This window comes from Rhincodon typus, chromosome 18 (assembly GCF_021869965.1).
Source record: "Rhincodon typus isolate 14 chromosome 18, sRhiTyp1.1, whole genome shotgun sequence".
NCBI lineage: Eukaryota > Metazoa > Chordata > Chondrichthyes > Orectolobiformes > Rhincodontidae > Rhincodon > Rhincodon typus.
In genome coordinates this window covers 39,093,525-39,110,498 of record NC_063349.1, presented here as the reverse complement: position 1 = coordinate 39,110,498, position 16,974 = coordinate 39,093,525, and the positions used below count along the sequence as shown (strand labels likewise).

Genomic DNA, 16,974 nt, shown 5'->3' with positions numbered 1-16,974 from the left:
AAAACCACCATTGTGTCTTTGGCTCTGAGGGACAGAAGAACATTCAGCCTCTCAAGTCTACTTCACCATGCTAGATCATGGCTGATCATCTATGGATGCCATTTTCCAGCTCTATCTCAATATTCCTTGACAGCATTAGTAACTAGAAACCTATCAATCTTTGTCTTCAACATACTCAACGACATCAACATACTCAAACAATCCCTGTGGTTCAGAAAATTCCAAAGATTCGAAACCAACTGGGTGAGGAAATTTATTCTCCGGTCTTCCCTAAATGGGTTGGTCCCCATTCTGAGACTGTGCCCCTTGGTTCTAGACACCCACAGATCCAGCTCCCCACCAACCCAAACACCCACCCAACCACCACCGGCACCATCCTTCCTCCCATCCAGCCTCAGTTGGATCTTTACCTTCACTTAACACCGTGGAATAAAACCTGAAGGGAAACCATGCGAAATAAAGCAGAGAGGCTTTACAAAGGATGGGAGTTTGCTCATATCAGTTAATCACACTGGCAATGAAGATGAAAATTTATGTTTCATGTGTGTGTGTTTCTCTGATTGCCTGACAACAGCTTCACTATAATAAAATCAGGAGCTCATTCAATAGAGACAAAATCCCCAAGCATGTATCCCTCAGGGAGTCTGTGTTACGTGAAAAAAAGAAATACATCACTTTTTAATGGATCTGAGTCTCAGCCCTACAGTAGTTCAAAAGATTGGAATGTATTCCCCTAAAAGTGTATTTTGTCTGATTATGGTGGAACTTCTGAACATGTGCGACAGGTAATTGTGTGACAATCATGAGGAAGGCTGTACCCCAGGTTCAGAACATCGGCTAAGGGAGGAGAATTGGAGCTGGATACCAGATACATTTGTGATCTCTGTGACAATTCAATGTTTGCCTTTTCTTTGAAGAGAGTATAGGGGGAGGTGCATGGGGATAAGAAAATGTCCTGTTTGTGTTTTTTTTAAATTATTTTCCCTTGAAATTGATTGGTTAGAGGTTGTGAAAAGAATTACTTTGTCCAACATGATCGATGAATATGAAAAAAACACACAAGACACCTAGACCACACGAAGAAGCAAATTGACAGTGATATGACAATCATGACATACATGACAGTCTGGCCACATGTGGTAAATGCATGAAAACCTACTGTAAACACAGAGAATAAGCAGTTGGCCTGTAAAGGGGTTTTGTTTTCCGACATGATATTCCCGTGATTCATTACCAAAACAAAACAAACAGCTTCTAAGCTCAGTAGATAATTCAATGATCTGGGAATTGTCTTCAGATAATTAGCAGAAATGTGCTTTTCTACTGCCTTCGTCTTCAACAGTGGGATTAATATGCTGATGTGCTGCCCTGTAAAGATGTACTTTTGGTTAAAAAAACAAAGAGTATTTGCAATATGTACACTAACATTCATACTTTACAATCATTTTACCCAATGAAATTAAAACACGGATGGAAATCCATTGCCTGTGATTTCAGAAAAAAGAGCATTTAAATGCTTAAATAATACCTTTGCTGAATGACTGTATGGTCTCATTTGGTTCTGAGTTCTCTTCTATAAAATAACTTAAATAACATCAGACTCTCTCAGCAAAGTCTAATTGTTACTTCACCTGAAAATCCTCCTTTTCCATTCTCAAGACAATAGCAAAATACTGCAAACACTGGAAATCTGAAATTAAAACAGCATGCAGCAGCTATGGAGAAAGAAACAGAGGTTTGGGGTCTGGGACTCAAATGCTCCTTGATATGCTGAATATTTCCAGCATTTCTAAGGATTTAGGTTCTGATATTGCCAAAGTTTTATATTCCCCTCAAAGCAATTATCCTGATCATAATTCTTTGTTGCCCTTTGAATCATAAAGGCTACTGAGTCACCTGGCTGTGAAAGCACATGCAGCGAAGTAGGATAGATTTAAATGAGATTAGCTCAGATGTCTGTTTGTAAGGTCACATTCTAGTCAGTCTATTAATGATGCCATCTGCCCAGTATGGCTAAATCATTCCAATGTTGCTCATTTAATCATACACATTATTTCCTACATATGACAAGTTTATGACTGGATCAGTTAAAAAGAAACTTTTAATTCAGAATTTTAAAAAAATACATTTCCTTTATATAATTTGAACCATGCATGTATCAGTTGACAAATCTCATTTCATACACAAATTAAGGGGGAATGTTTATAAAAACACCAAACTTATGACTCTTTCATGCATGTGTCTTAGAATTTCTGGAAATTTCTTACATGTGCTTCTGTTCTGTCCTTTGAGTTTTATTTTCTCGAAAATCTAACTGAACCTCTTACTCAGTAGAAACCCATGAGTGGTCGTCTTGCATCCACCACTGCTTTAAACAAGTGTCAGGTGATTTAAACCATGTGAGCAAACTGCCATGCAGCAGCCTTTAATACTGACATTATTAGGAGTGCGCTTCCTTATCCATCTCAATTGCACTTCCTGTATTATACAGTAAGCTGCATTATTCATTTAGCTGCAGAATTAATTAGCCCTTACTCAGGTCCCTGAGGAAAATGCACCGCTTTGATAAAAAACACACTTTCTTGCCCTAACATTATAAACATTCATATGGATTCAGTTTCAATAATAAGTCTGTAATTATAGAGATGTCCTAATCAGATGAAACTTCAGCTAACAGTCTGATTTCTAGATCCTAAAATTGATGTAACCAGTTATTCTCTCCCTTATTTTCCACCAGATTTCTTTCAGGATAATCTCTTGTTCAGAATGTAACAAGGATAGGGTGGAATGTAAATGTTCCCTCTTGATTTCAATGAGGAGGTTAGTGGGGTTGATGGGGCTGGTAAATAATGGGTGGGAAGAAGAAGCATGGAGACCCTTTTGTCTTCTCAACTCCCTTGATTAAATCTTGGGAAGGAAGGTTCATGAATGGCCTTCCCACCTAGAGGCAAAATGAGGCCCTAACTGACCTAATTCCACTGTAGCTGGTATTCACCCAGCAGCTGGAAGGGGCCATGCATGGGGACAAACTGCCAGACAAATCCTGGAAAGCATACATGCAGCTTAGGAGGAATTCCTTCCTACCTGGATAGTCCTTTCCCAATGAAGGGATCCATTAGACGGCAAGGAAGACCAATGTGGGAACACACTCACTTGCCTTTTAAACAGACCTGCTCCCCTCGTGTTGGAGCCTCCCTATATTCCACAAGGCTTTCAGTGATGAGTCTATACTCCTAGACCTGACAGTAGTACCTATCGGTGACCACCACTCCTGGTGGCGCCACTCGTTATAGAGAGCTGCCAGCCCATGATCAGCTGGCAGCTCTTGGAGGTGGATCATCTGCTATGAAATTGGCTTGGACCCTGTCTCCAACCAGGTAAGTGCCTGAATAGTGTTAACTTTGGTTGAGGTGAATGGTTACTGTAGAGTTTCACCAGCTCTTTAGCTGGTGGATACGTCCACTGCCGTGACCATCAATAGTCACACAATATTGCAACCAGAATAATTTAGGACACAGAAGGAAGCCATTTGGTCCATTGAAATCCTTCCAGATCCCTGCTTAAGCTATCCATTTGTCTCACTCACCCACTACTTTCCTGTAGCCCAAAGGTTTACATCCATCAATGGCCAGTCTAATTTCCTGTTGAAATAATTGATCATTTCTACTTCTGCTACTCTCATGGGAAGTGATTTTAAGGTAATCACCAGTCTGTGTAAAAATTGCTGTCAGGGCTTTTTTGTCACTGCGGTAGTCCCCTTTCTTGGGCCAGGATGCCTAGGTTCAAGACACCCCTGTTCCAGAGGTGTATAATAACATATCTGAATAGTTTGATTAGAAAATATGTAAAAATTGTTTTTCCTTTCATTTATCCTGTGTGTCTAGCCCAGAATCTTACATTTGTGTCCCCAGATCTTTGACCATTAGCTAACGTGGAAGAGCCTTTCCTTATATATTCCATCTTAACTTCTTGTAGTTTTGTACACCTCTTTCAAATCTACCCTGATCTCTCCAAGGGAAACTCTGCCCCTTCCAACTGAACCTTGAAACTAAAACTCTCCAACTCTATAACAAGTTTGGTTATCTTCTCCACATCCTGTCAAGGACCTTCATATCTTTCCCAAGGTGTGATGATCAGACTGGATGCTACACTCTAGTCTAACCAGAGGGTTATGCAATTTCAGCATAAACTCCCTGTTTATTTACTCAGTCCTGTCTTTAATAAGACAAGCTCCTATGTGATTTGCTAATCACTCTCTTAGTACATCCTCCTGCTACCTTGAAAAATCAATGTGCATGCACCTCTAAGTCCTTTTGTTCCTGCACTCTCTTTAGAATTGTGTATTAAATCTATATTGCCTCTTATCTCTTTTGCCAAATTGCATCACCTTCCATTGGCTGAATTAAATTCTGTCTGCCACTTGTTTAGCCATTTTGCTAACCTGTTGCAGGTGATTCATACCATCCTGTTTGCCATACCTCTTACGTTTGGTATCATTTGAAAATTGTGAATTACCCCCCACCCCTTCTCTAATGGAGCTTGAAAATGAACCCTAAGCTCATGCAGCCTCTCAAGTATTGCCTCCCTGCTTCAGAGTGCAATAGCACTAATGTCCTGTTTAGAATAAGTTAACCAATCAATTGAAGATAGATTGCATTTAACTTACGTCCCTCATATTTTTCTCCATTGCCATCTCAATAATTTTGCTGTACCAATAACCAAGATCAAATTTTGGGACCTTTCAAAGGTCTGGTATCTATCTACACTGTCCAACCTGCACTTCTTGAAGTGTTTTGGAGCTGCACTCATCTTGGCAAGTAGAGAATGTTCCAATACACTCTTGACTTAAGCTTTGTAGTTGGCACACAGGCTTTAGAAGGCAGGAGGTGAGTCATTCACCATAGAATTCCTAACCTCCTACCTGATCTTGCAATTTTAATTGCTGATCATCCTGCATATTTAGTTCATTATGAATCTAATTAATGTTGTCAACTGCACATTTTCTACTGTCCAGCTTTATTAAAATCTTTGATTACCCTGTAGATACAGTAAAGACTAATACTGATTGTAACTGAAAAATCCTTGTATTTAACAAAGTTTCGGTCATGCAGATTGGTTGAAATGCAGTAATGAAATTGTAAAGTGTTCATATATCTTTTAGAAGTGAAGAAGAGGTTTTCTTTTCAATTCTTTTGTTGAAAATAATTGGCCTCCACTTATTTTTCAGGTGATGTATTTTAGTTCCCTGTTTCCCTATGTCGTACTTATCTGCTTCCTGGTTCGAGGTCTTCTTCTGAAAGGTTCTTTGGATGGAATCCGTTATATGTTTACCCCTAAGGTGTGTTCTGCTTAGTTTTATTGCTAAATTAAAAATGTTTCTTAATGAACCTGTCAGTACTATTTTATGGTGAAATTCCAGATAAGCACACGCAATTGTTATACTGCATGCCACCTAGTGGTAGAGTGTACCAGTATCTTTATGATGATCACAAACTCGTTTATTCTGTTCCCAGAATAAATCTATTCAAATCAAACTATGTATTCAAGCTAACACAAGAATAATAAAAAGGTCTAAAATTTTTATTTATATCCCTCACAAGTGAATTTTATTCCAAAAATCAGCAAGAAATACAAACAAAATTGTATTGCTTAGATAAGTATAGGTTTTGTGATTAATGTATCTGTCAATATAATTAATGGTCGGTATAGTTTGCAGTTTCAACAACAGACACTAGTTATATTGTGGATTAAAAAGCTACATCAGCAAAAGATTCCTTATTATGAAGGTTGCAGTACTTAAATGGACAAACTTAAATAGTTATAACAGTTACAAGGGGTGAGGTTCTCATGCATTTACATATAGGATAGCCACTAATAAATAATTCAGAACCTCTTTATACAGAGAATGATTAGAATGTAGAACTTGCTGTTATGTGGAGCAGATGAGGTGAATAGCATTGGTGTCTGTAAGGAGAGGCTAGAGAGGAGAAAAGACTAAATTAATATGCTGATGAGGTTCGAGGAAGTATAGTATACAGTATAAGCACCAGAAGAGACTAGTTGATCTGAACAGCATATTTCTGCACTGTAAATTATACATAATTTTGCAGAAACATTACCATTTAAATTTTACTGTAATTAGTTGTTTACAAAATACATCATCAACCAAATATAATTACAGAGACCCTGGCAAAAGATTGTCGGTTGCACCAATCCTGAATAATTCTCACTTTTAGAAATGGTACCTAGCACCCATTATTTACAACATTATTCATGAATTCATTCTCTTCCTCCTTCCTCCAAAATCCCTTCCTTTCATTGTTTTATTCACGGGATGTGAGCATTGCTGAGTGGGCTAGCATTTATTGTCCATCACAAGTCGCCCTTGAAAAGGTGGTAGTGAGTTGCCTTCTTTTGTTGCTGCGAGGTACATTGTGTAGACAGACCCACAATACCACTGGGGAGGGATTTCTGGGATTTCGCCTTCGCGACACTGAAGGAATGGGGATTTATTTCCAAGTCAGGATTGTGAGTGACTTGGAGGGGAATATGCAGTTGTGATGTTCTCACATATCTGCCTCCTTTATCCTTCTAGATGGTAATGGTCATGGGATTGAAAGCCATTTGAACCCATTTGGTAGGTTATTACAGTAGTTTGAACACAGTTGATATGCAAACAGATGAATAGCAAATAAAGCTGCAAAGAAACTGCAGAAATAACAGCCAGTACCATGTGAGTGTCAAGAGGGGAGATTTATCAGGAAAAGGAGATAATAGGTTGAGGTTTATGTGGAACCTTCCACAGCAGTCACCAGATAATTTTAAATTATTTTTGGTTGTAATATCTTTAACATTCATGTGGAGTGCCCAGTGGCAATAGCCATTGCCAAGGCTGCAAGGTGAATATGTTCTAGTTAGCGCACGTTATAATAGCAAATATCAGGGATGGTCTGTAGGGCTTCTTTAAAAAGAAAAATCCTAGCTCTACTTCTGTTACTTGCTGGAATTGGCTGAGTCTGCACAGAGCACTAATGACAACCTCTTTTCTTACCTCACAGTTGGAAATTATGTTGGACCCTCAGGTCTGGAGAGGGGCTGCAACCCAAGTATTCTTTGCCCTTGGGCTGGGATTTGGTGGTGTGATTGCTTTCTCCAGCTATAACAAACGAGATAACAACTGCCATTTTGATGCTGTCCTTGTCTCCTTCATCAATTTCTTCACATCTGTCTTAGCAACACTTGTAGTGTTTGCTGTCTTGGGCTTTAAAGCAAATATTATCAATGAAAAATGTATTGTGAGGTGGGTATTGATTTCGTTTTTCATATGTGTTTTGCCCCAGAATTGCATGCTGTTACTGACACTGATTTGGCTCCATGTGTTACATTGCAGAAACGCAGACAAGATCCTGGAAATGCTTAAAGTAGGTGCAGTCAGTCATGATCTCATTCCTCATCATGTTAATTTATCAGATGTTTCAGCAACAGATTACCATCAGATGTACAACATTATAAAGGAAGTGAAGGAAGAGGAATTTCCAAAGTTAGGCCTGGATTCATGTCAATTAGAGGATGAACTTAACCAGGTAAGTCTATAATCATCCAAAGAATAGAGGTATGACCTTCCTCCAGCTTTTCTGGAAAAGGATACCTTATCTGACTAATGGAGTTATTTATTGTAGGTCACTGATTGATTTAACATCTGTCAAAAATTCTTCTGCATCTGAGGGCAGGTGTAAGCAGAACTCACTCGATCCCTCATGGGTGTATGGAAATGATGGGATAAATGGAATAAAGGGGAAATATAAGCCATTCCAAATCTCATTATTTCCATCTGCCACGTGCTGTATGGTATCTCTCTGCCTGAATAAAAGAGATGTCTGTGATTGCCCAATGTAATCAGGGTAGCTGATGCATTCTAAACCCATACAAAAGTCACAGCGATTTGTTCAGATTCTGAAGGAACCTTTTACTTGACTGAGTAAAATTCTCTAGAACCACCATCAAAACGTCATTGTAGACTGGCTGAAAAATGCCAAAATTACCCATGGATCTGAGATCCTGGAGCATGATTCTGCAGTGTTTAAATCTGAAACGATCTGATTCTTAACTTTGTGTTTTGCAGGCTGTGCAAGGAACTGGCTTAGCCTTTATTGCCTTCACTGAGGCCATGACTCACTTCCCAGCGTCGCCCTTCTGGTCAGTGTTGTTCTTCCTGATGTTAGTAAATCTGGGCTTGGGCAGCATGTTTGGCACCATTGAAGGAATACTCACCCCCCTTGTGGATACATTCAAAATACGCAAAGAAATTCTCACCAGTGAGTATTACTTTGTGAAACATCTAGTATTGTCCCAAAATAAGCTGTGATTTTGCTCTTTGACAATTGTGTTATACATATACCGGGCCAATTAACATTTGGTTGAGTGTGAGCGAACAGGATTTAGAAAGGCTGGGCTTTATCTTTCCATTTAACTTTGCACATTTAGTGGTCATGTTTTCATCAATAGGTTTTCTTAAAATATTTTATTGGTCTCATAAATCGAGCAAAAACCAAGTCACATTTATGTAGAAAATAAATACATTGGAACCAAAGTTCCTTTGGATGGGTAGACTCACCCTTTGTGATATCAACCTGGTTAGAACTTAGTACAGAAACAGAATCCTCTTGAGTCATAGCCATAGAGTTTTATAATGTGTAAAGCAGCACCTTGGTTCATTGTGTCTGTGCAAGTTATCAAGCAGCTAGTTTCTCTAGTTCAATTTTCCAGCACTTTAGTCTGTGGTCTGGTAAGCTATGGCTCTTCAAATGGTCATCTACATGTTTCTTAAATACTGTCATGGCTCGCACCTGTACGACCCTTCCCAGCAGCAAGTTCCAGAAACCCATCACCCACTGGGTGAAAACATTCTTATTTTAAATCTCCTCTAAACCTCCAGCCCTTTACTTTAAAGCTATTCCCCTGGTTAATGATCCCTCTACTAAGGGGGAAATGTTTCATATTGTTTACTCTCTCTAGACCCTTTGATTTTATTACCAACATTCGATATTTTAAAGTTCAAAACGTCTAAAACAGCTTGCAGACAGCGTTATATACTTCATACTGCCTCTTCTGTTTTCTGTATGGTCCATGCCTCACTGCTTTCAGAAACTGGAACTCAGCTTCACCACGATCTATCAGTGAAACTCTCAAACACAATTCCCTCACTCAGCTACACATGCTGATTGCAGTTTGCTACTGACAGCTTGAGAAATTATGGTAAATCTAAACGTTTTCTCCCCCCTGTTGTTATTAAAAAGAAAAATTGTTAAGAGCCACAACTGAGCTAACAGAAAGTTTGCTTACTCAGCATTAATTTTTACTCAGTGGCTCAATCTTGCCTGGGAATTATATTAAAGATTCAGCATTTCATTGTTTAGCTTTGACTTCAGGGCAATTCTTCAAATTCAAAATCGGCCAACAAGCAAGTTCTCTGTCTCTGACTTTGTACGTGAAGGAAATAAATACTGAAACTCTCACAGTGGACAATGTATAAATTTTAGTTTCAATGTGGACCCATGAAAGGCTTTGGACGGGGAACACTGGTGCCTTTATTCAATGAACATTGCTTGTAGTATCACACTGTGGAAAAGTCTTAGGATTTTAAAATTCTGCTTCCTTTTCATGCTTACTCTGCTAGCAATTACAGGATTACAGTCAGCTTATTTGTAGGTGATTTGCAATGTACTTTGGCCATCTGTCAGGTCTGTAATATATATTTTCCTTTACTCCAGTTGGCTGTTGTCTTGTGGCTTTCAGTATAGGCCTCCTCTTTGTGCAGCGCTCTGGAAACTACTTTGTAACCATGTTTGATGATTACTCAGCCACACTGCCCCTACTAATTGTGGTTATCCTGGAAAATATCGTTATCGCTTGGGTTTATGGCACAGATAAGTACGTACCAACAGTCCTGTGATTCATCGAAATTTACTAAAAACTGTGTAACAAGAAGTGACTGAAAAATATCGGTTCTGCTAATTATATTTTTCACTCAAGTTATATTCCAGTCTTATTGTGCAAGGCTTTTGTTCCATTGTACAGGCAGCAGTTATTTTTTGTGAGCTTTTAACTTTATACTACTCCATCTAGTGACACAAATGAGAATCAGTCACAGTAAATTAACTCTTAAAGGAGAACTTGGAGATCATCTGAGTGACGATAAATATTTATGCTTGGCCAATTTGAATTCAGGTTCAAAGACACCTCATTGGAGTGACCTAAACAAAGCTGTTCACTGATGCATTATAGTTTACCCATAGTTCTCCAACATCGCTGATAGTTTAGATTGTTACTAAGAGCCGAGCGTGAACTCTCTTGGTTAACCCACTCTCAGGACAGAAAATTCCACTCCTAGCATGTGTCTCACTCGCTGAATATGGGGCGAGACACCCAAGCTAACTCTTCACAGCAAGGCCTGCCATAACATCCTCCAGGCAGGTAGCTTTAGAGGGAAGCATCATCAGCCTGTGCAATTCTGCAGTGTACGATGGAGAACATTTTACAAGATCTGCCCCAGGTCAGCATTTATCTAGATGATGTGCTAATGTCAGGGAGGGCGAATAAGGAGCACTTAGAGAACTTGGTCATGGTCGTTAGACATTTCTCCCAGACGGGCGTACGCCTTAAAGGGAAAAATGTGTGTTCGAGGCACCTCAAGTGACCTACTTGGGCTATAGAGTTGACCCGACTGGATTATATCCATTGAAAGAGAAAGTGAGGGTGATCAAAGGTGCCCCAGCTCACATGTCTGTACGGGAGCTTAGGTCTTTCCTTGGGCTGGTGAATTATTACGGAAAGTTCATACATAACCTGGCCTCCATCTTGGCACACTTGCATCAACTCTTAAAAAAGGTCAGCCTTGGAAATATTCTTATAGCCAAGCAATAGCTTTCAGGGAAGTAAAGAAGCATCTTCTAAAGTGTTGGCACACTATTCATCCCAAGCAAGATCTGGTATTGACATGCAATGCATGCCCGTATGGCATCAAGGTCGCATTAGCTCAAAGATGGCCCAATGGAGAAGAATGCCCAATTGCAAATGCATCCAGGACTTTGGTTAATACAGAGCGTAAATACGCCCAGATAGAGAAGGAAGGCTTGGTGGTCATAATTGGAGTCAAGAAGTTTCACCAATATCTTTACAGATGTGAATTTGTAATAATAATGGACCACAAACCCCTGCTAGGAGTACATAAAGAGGACAAGGCAGTGCTGTGGAAAGCTTCAGACTGAATTCAGTGGTGGGCTCTAATACTGAGTGTGTATTATTACAAGTTGGAACATCGTCCGGGAGGCCAAGTAGCGAATGCAGATGCATTGAGCCACCTCTCACTGGCAGATACACCACTGGTGATACCGCTCCTGGAAGAGTCTGTGATGTTTTCAAATTTTCTGGACACACTTACAGTTACAGCTGACAGTATCAGACTTTGGATGCAGAAAGATCTGGTCCTGGCAAAACGGAAACTGCTGGTGATGATGAGGAAAGCAAAGGGCTAACACAACCAGGATTGGAACCTTCTTGGACCCGGAGAGAGCAGATCACAGTAGAGAATGGCATATTATTATGGACAAGAGTGATTGTCCTGAGCAAAGGTCACTGCAAGATACTGGCTGAACTTCACCAGGATCATCAAGGGGTTTCCAAATTGAAGATGTTGGTGAGAAGTTATGTCTGGTGGCCAGGATAGGATGCAGACATAGCCGCGTTGATGGGGCAATGCCCAGAGTGCCAGCAAGGACAAAAATTACCACCAGCAGCTCTCCCACATTCATGGGAGTGGCTGAGTAAACCCTGGAGCTGGCTACACATTAACTATGCAGGTCCTTTCATGGGTGGCGTTCTTAGTCATTGTGGACACCCACTCAAAGTGGCTGGATGTGCACGGAGTTCATTCGGCAAACACAGGGATGACGATAGAAAAACCACGTGTGTCTTTTGAAAAACACAGACTCCTGTAAGTGTTGGTCACAGATAATGGACCATTGTTTACCAACAGGGAATTTGAATATTTCCAAAAGTCAAATAGTATTCGACACATGAGGACAGCTTGATACCATCCATTAACCAATGGTCTGGCAAAAAGAATAAGTGCAAACTTTGAAGGCAGGCTTAAAGAAACAGCCAACAGCTTCAATTGATACCAGACTGGCCTAGTTCCTGTTTGATTATAGGACTACCCCTCATGCAACTACAGAGATAGCTCCAGCAGAGTTGTTACTGGGGAGAAGACTCCGCACCAGGTTACATTTGATCTTCCTGGGCCTGGGGGAACGGTGAAACGGCATCGAGAACACCAATGCCAAACATAAGATACCGCTAAGTAAGAGACAGTTTACTTCAGCAGACAAAGTTTGGTGTAGGAACCACGGAGATGGCCCTGCATAGGTAAGAGGCATGGTCAATGCGAGGTCAGGTCTAGTGATGTGTAAATTTTGAGTAAGTGTGATAGCCCTGAGCAAGCACATAGACCATATGAAGGCTGCAAACTTGCAAACAGTGTGGGTGCACAACATGCCCAGCTCCTCAACTGCCTTTCCGACTGTTCCAGAACCTGTGGGTTCTCCTCTCCATCAAGCGTTGAAGACACCTTGGAATCTGAGATGGACACCACAGATGACACTGCCTCAATGCCTTTGCTGCTTGAAGAGGAGGATGAATTTCTTCTGAGGCAGTCTGGGCACAAGAGGCAAGCTCCTGTGCATTACATGCCACCCATATCAGAGGCAGAGTTGGACAAAGCTGACAGGGTGCTACAGCGCCCCAGGAGGAGCTACGAGAAAAAAGAACTGGCCTATGTCCTCAGACTCAGAGGGGGAGGGATGTAGTGATTGTAATGAAGTCACAGCCAGGTCGCCCTCATAGAGTATGTGCTTTCTGATTGGGGCTGTTAATCTGATCCAATTAGGGAGCCCTGGCTGACAGATATAAACAGGAGAGTCAGAGGTTCTGTTCACTCTGAGAGCTGGCACTGAGGGAGCTGGATGCGAGTCAAGGACTCTCCACATGTAAATAAAGGGTGACTTTGTGATGGCATACCATCCTCTGTGAAATTATTTCGTCCATCTTCACTGATTTGCCATTTGGATGGGCTAGTTGTTATTTGTCTTGCTTGGTGCTGAAATAAGTGCAACCTTAGTGAAAATAGGTCATACAGTGATCATTAATCGATCACTTAATGCTTCAGCTGTCAAAGGGCAGGAAGACCCAAACTCAGCCTTTCAACCCAGAATTTAATCCCTGTTTAGTTGGTAGATGGCACTGTTCTGGTATGCCATCATCCTCTCTGACTATGTTGCCTTTGTGCCTCCAGGATTGGAAGTTCTACCCTCAGATTTGCTAGGACCTCTATGAAGGGCCAATGTATTTCTCCATCAGTACATTACAAAGCTGCCAACCTCACCCTAAAAAGAAACATGTCACAGTCATATATGCCACAACAAAACTAACACAATATGAGGCTCTTCCTTCAGGAACTTTCTGTTTTATAGACTGATAAAAGTAATTGTACAAGAAGTACATTTGATTTTATGTTGAATTTTATTAGGTTCATGGAGGACTTGAAGGATATGCTTGGATTCACTCCTTTCCAATATTACTATTACACGTGGAAATACATTTCTCCACTTATTTTGATTGCTTTGCTTGTGGCTAGCATTGTCCAGATGTGTTTGAGTCCACCAGGCTACCAGGCCTGGATTAGTGAATTGGTGAGTATTGTGTACATTAATAATCTTGTTGCTTTGTGATTCCATGAGTGTGTGCATTTGGGGTTATAACATTGAATTGTTGACAGCAGGGTACATAGACAATAAATTTAATTCCCAATCAGAACTATCATTTAGCCTTCTCTGCTCCATAACTTCAGAATCTATCATTGCAGGAGGGAAAATTATCAGGCTAACGTTGATATTGGATTTATATGTTCAGCCATGGACCATCATTGACTATAATCACAGTATTGTCATGTTTAAACTGCCATCCCCTTAGAGGAAAGAACTGACAGATGAGTTGGAGATCTAAACCAGAAAAAGTCTATTTATGTTCAGAATTTGAGTTCTAAATTGGTACTTAATTGGGAACCTTGAGGCTAAGTATTAAGTATCAATTGTTTTTACAATGTGTTCCCAAGTTGTACCCGCAATGCCAACTTGCTTGAAGTCATGCGTAGGAAGATCACCTGGCACGGAGACAGACTGCAAAATTGGTTAAGTCACATTGTGGTGATGGTATTAGATTACATGTATCAGTGTGACTGGGAGAGCTGGTCGTGTAACAGAGACATCATCAGATTATTAATTCAGACTGTCAGTTTAATGTTCTGAAGACATGGGTTTGAATCCTATTGTGGTAGACGGTGAAACTTGAATGCAATGGAAAAAATACCCAGAATCAAAAACTGGTCTAATGGCAATCATTGCAAACTGTTGTGCAACCTAATCTGGTTTACTGTTGTCCCTTTGGGAAGGAAATCTGTCATCCTTAATTGGTCTGGTTTTCATGTGACTCCAGGGCACAATAATGTTGTTGACTCTTAAGTGCCATATGAAGTGGCCTAGAGCACCAGGAAAACTAGGGATGGGTAACCAATGCTGGCCCTGCCATTAATACTAATAGTACAGGAAATAATTTTTAAAAATTAATTGTTGGCTGACCAAGGGTTGTTGTTGCTGACAAAAGTTAGCAAAAGACCACAACACATAGGCGAGTTCTTACTTTTGGCTTTTTGCAGGTTCCTTGTTGGTCAAGTGGAGCAGGAATGCTACTGTTGACCTCATAAAGGTACCTTGGTACCCTGTTCTGTCTTTCCCAATGCCAAACTTTTTCAATTCCTTCCTTACCCCTTTATCCTATTGGAAATCGTTTCTATGGGGTCCCCAGTGTCAGCTGGACTTCTGAAAATATCTACTTCTGCATGACAACATGCTGTCCATCAGACAATCAGGAATGAGAGGACAAACTAATGGCTTAGGAGTTAAAGCAGGGGGCCAAACACATTGTCATCCTAAAATGCTCCCTCACAATCCATTGCCTCTCACTCCCTTGACTAAAAATCAGTGTTCGATTAATTTCATCCAACTATTTGAATAGCATTGTGGAAAGATACATTGGTCAGTAGTATAAGTTAGTACTATTTCAAAACAAAACAGAAATTGTCAAAGTTAAAGGAAAATTTTACAAACGCCCAAGTTCCGAATGCTTGTACCTAAGAAAGTGATCCCAAAGGATCTTCTCTCCCAGCACAATTACTGAGTCAAGAAGAGGGTGAATATCCCTCCAGGGCCAACCTGCCCAATGTTTGTCCTTCTCACCACGTTCGTCATCACTTCCAGGGAAGTGCCCCTAGAATTGTAAAAGAACAGCTGAGGATTTGTGCAAGAAATGAATGAAGTTGAGAAATGTTACAGAGGTGGAAGTAATGATGGCTGAGCTATGAGATTAGAAGCTGATCTTGGAATTAAATGTAACACAGTGGGTCATCCATGGTAGTTGGATGCTTTCGGACTAAGCCCTGACAAACTTTGAATGTGAGATTTTTTTAAAGTACCTAATTACTTATATTAAAATCTTCATCTGTTAAGAAATAGTTTTATGCATCTCATTTGATTATCTATCATTGTAACTTCGATTGCACCAAGGCAGCTTGAATTAAGGAGTCAATCTCAGTATTAGAGATGCTGAGAAGTGTCATTGTAAAATACAAGATTTTGGAGGGGCAGTATTAATTTTTCACAGGAATGTGAAACAAATTGGCAGCCTGCTTCGAAGCATTTTCTATTGAAGTAAAAGGGTTTGTTTATTTCCTGCATACTAGCTTGGGTTCTGACAGAGGCCGGTTTCAATTCCTGTAAAAATTAGTACAAATTTGAAACAAAATTTAAGAAGTACTGAGCCCATTTTAGAAGCAAATTATAAATTATTCAAGGAAGTCTGTTATAGAATTCTTCTGTCTCTTTTCCTAGGGTGCTGACAAATTTCTGAGTTACCCAACGTGGGGCTTGGCTGTCTGTATTGGCCTTGTGTTAGTCGCCATACTCCCTGTCCCAGTCGTCTTCATCATCCGTTATTTTAACATAATGGATGATGGCTCCAACTCTTTGGCCTCAGTCTCATACAAGAAAGGACGGATTCTGAAGGAAAATTCCAACTTGGAGGAAGATGATGCCAGTCTTCTACAAAGCAAGACCCCAAGTGAGATGCACTCGCCAATGGTTGGAAACAGCATCTACCGAAAGCAAAATGGATCCCCCACTCCTGAAGCAGACACAGCTCCAAACGGCCGCTATGGCATTGGATACTTAATGGCTGACATGCCTGAATCAGACTTGTAGCTTCTGAGCAAGCTTTGCCTGTCTATGTGTCTGTTGCTACATTGAGCATCATTGCCACTCAAAAAGCACGCACAGTACTGATGTGGCACATGTATCATGTATATCCTGTAGATAGACTATATTTTTCCATATTAATGATATTGTCTGAAATATTGTTGCCTACAAGTAGCTATGAGCAAAGCTGAACATTATACTTTTCTGCGTCTGACAGATCTTATTCAGTGTTCTCTTTTAGTAAAAAAACAGTTGCTTTCCTTAAAGGACATCAACTTGCTTCTTAGATCAGAGCATTCTTTCTTACTACATCACTGAGATTAGCAAATTTGAGATTTTTTTTATTCTTGAACTTTTATGTAAGTTACGACAAATATTTAAAATGCATTTCAACATGGAATCAATATACAAACTGGTTTTTATCTTAAATTATTTAGTAGCTTATCAAACCACATTCTCAAATTTTTTTTCAAAAAGAAAACATTTTGAGGAAGAGAGATAGTAGGAACTGCAGATGCTGGAGAATCCGAGACAACAAGGTGCAGGGCTGGATGAACACAGCAGGCCAAGCAGCATCATAGGAGCAGAGAGGCTGACGTTTCGGGCCTAGACC

At 40.2% G+C, this 16,974-nt stretch overlaps 1 protein-coding gene across 2 annotated transcripts in view; it reads left to right on the top strand.

The window, feature by feature from the left end:
• Positions 1-16,922, top strand: part of slc6a15 (solute carrier family 6 member 15) — a 36,061-nt gene extending 19,139 nt beyond the window's left edge. For both annotated transcript variants that reach the window (XM_020526955.2, XM_048607712.1), the window contains exons 6-12: positions 5,228-5,338; positions 7,059-7,300; positions 7,391-7,583; positions 8,123-8,315; positions 9,771-9,930; positions 13,583-13,745; positions 15,999-16,922. In XM_020526955.2, the coding sequence (XP_020382544.2) occupies positions 5,228-5,338; positions 7,059-7,300; positions 7,391-7,583; positions 8,123-8,315; positions 9,771-9,930; positions 13,583-13,745; positions 15,999-16,367 (1,431 nt within the window). In that variant the 3' untranslated portion in view covers positions 16,368-16,922. The remainder of the gene's footprint in view (positions 1-5,227; positions 5,339-7,058; positions 7,301-7,390; positions 7,584-8,122; positions 8,316-9,770; positions 9,931-13,582; positions 13,746-15,998) is intronic.
• The last annotated feature ends 52 nt before the right edge of the window (positions 16,923-16,974 follow it).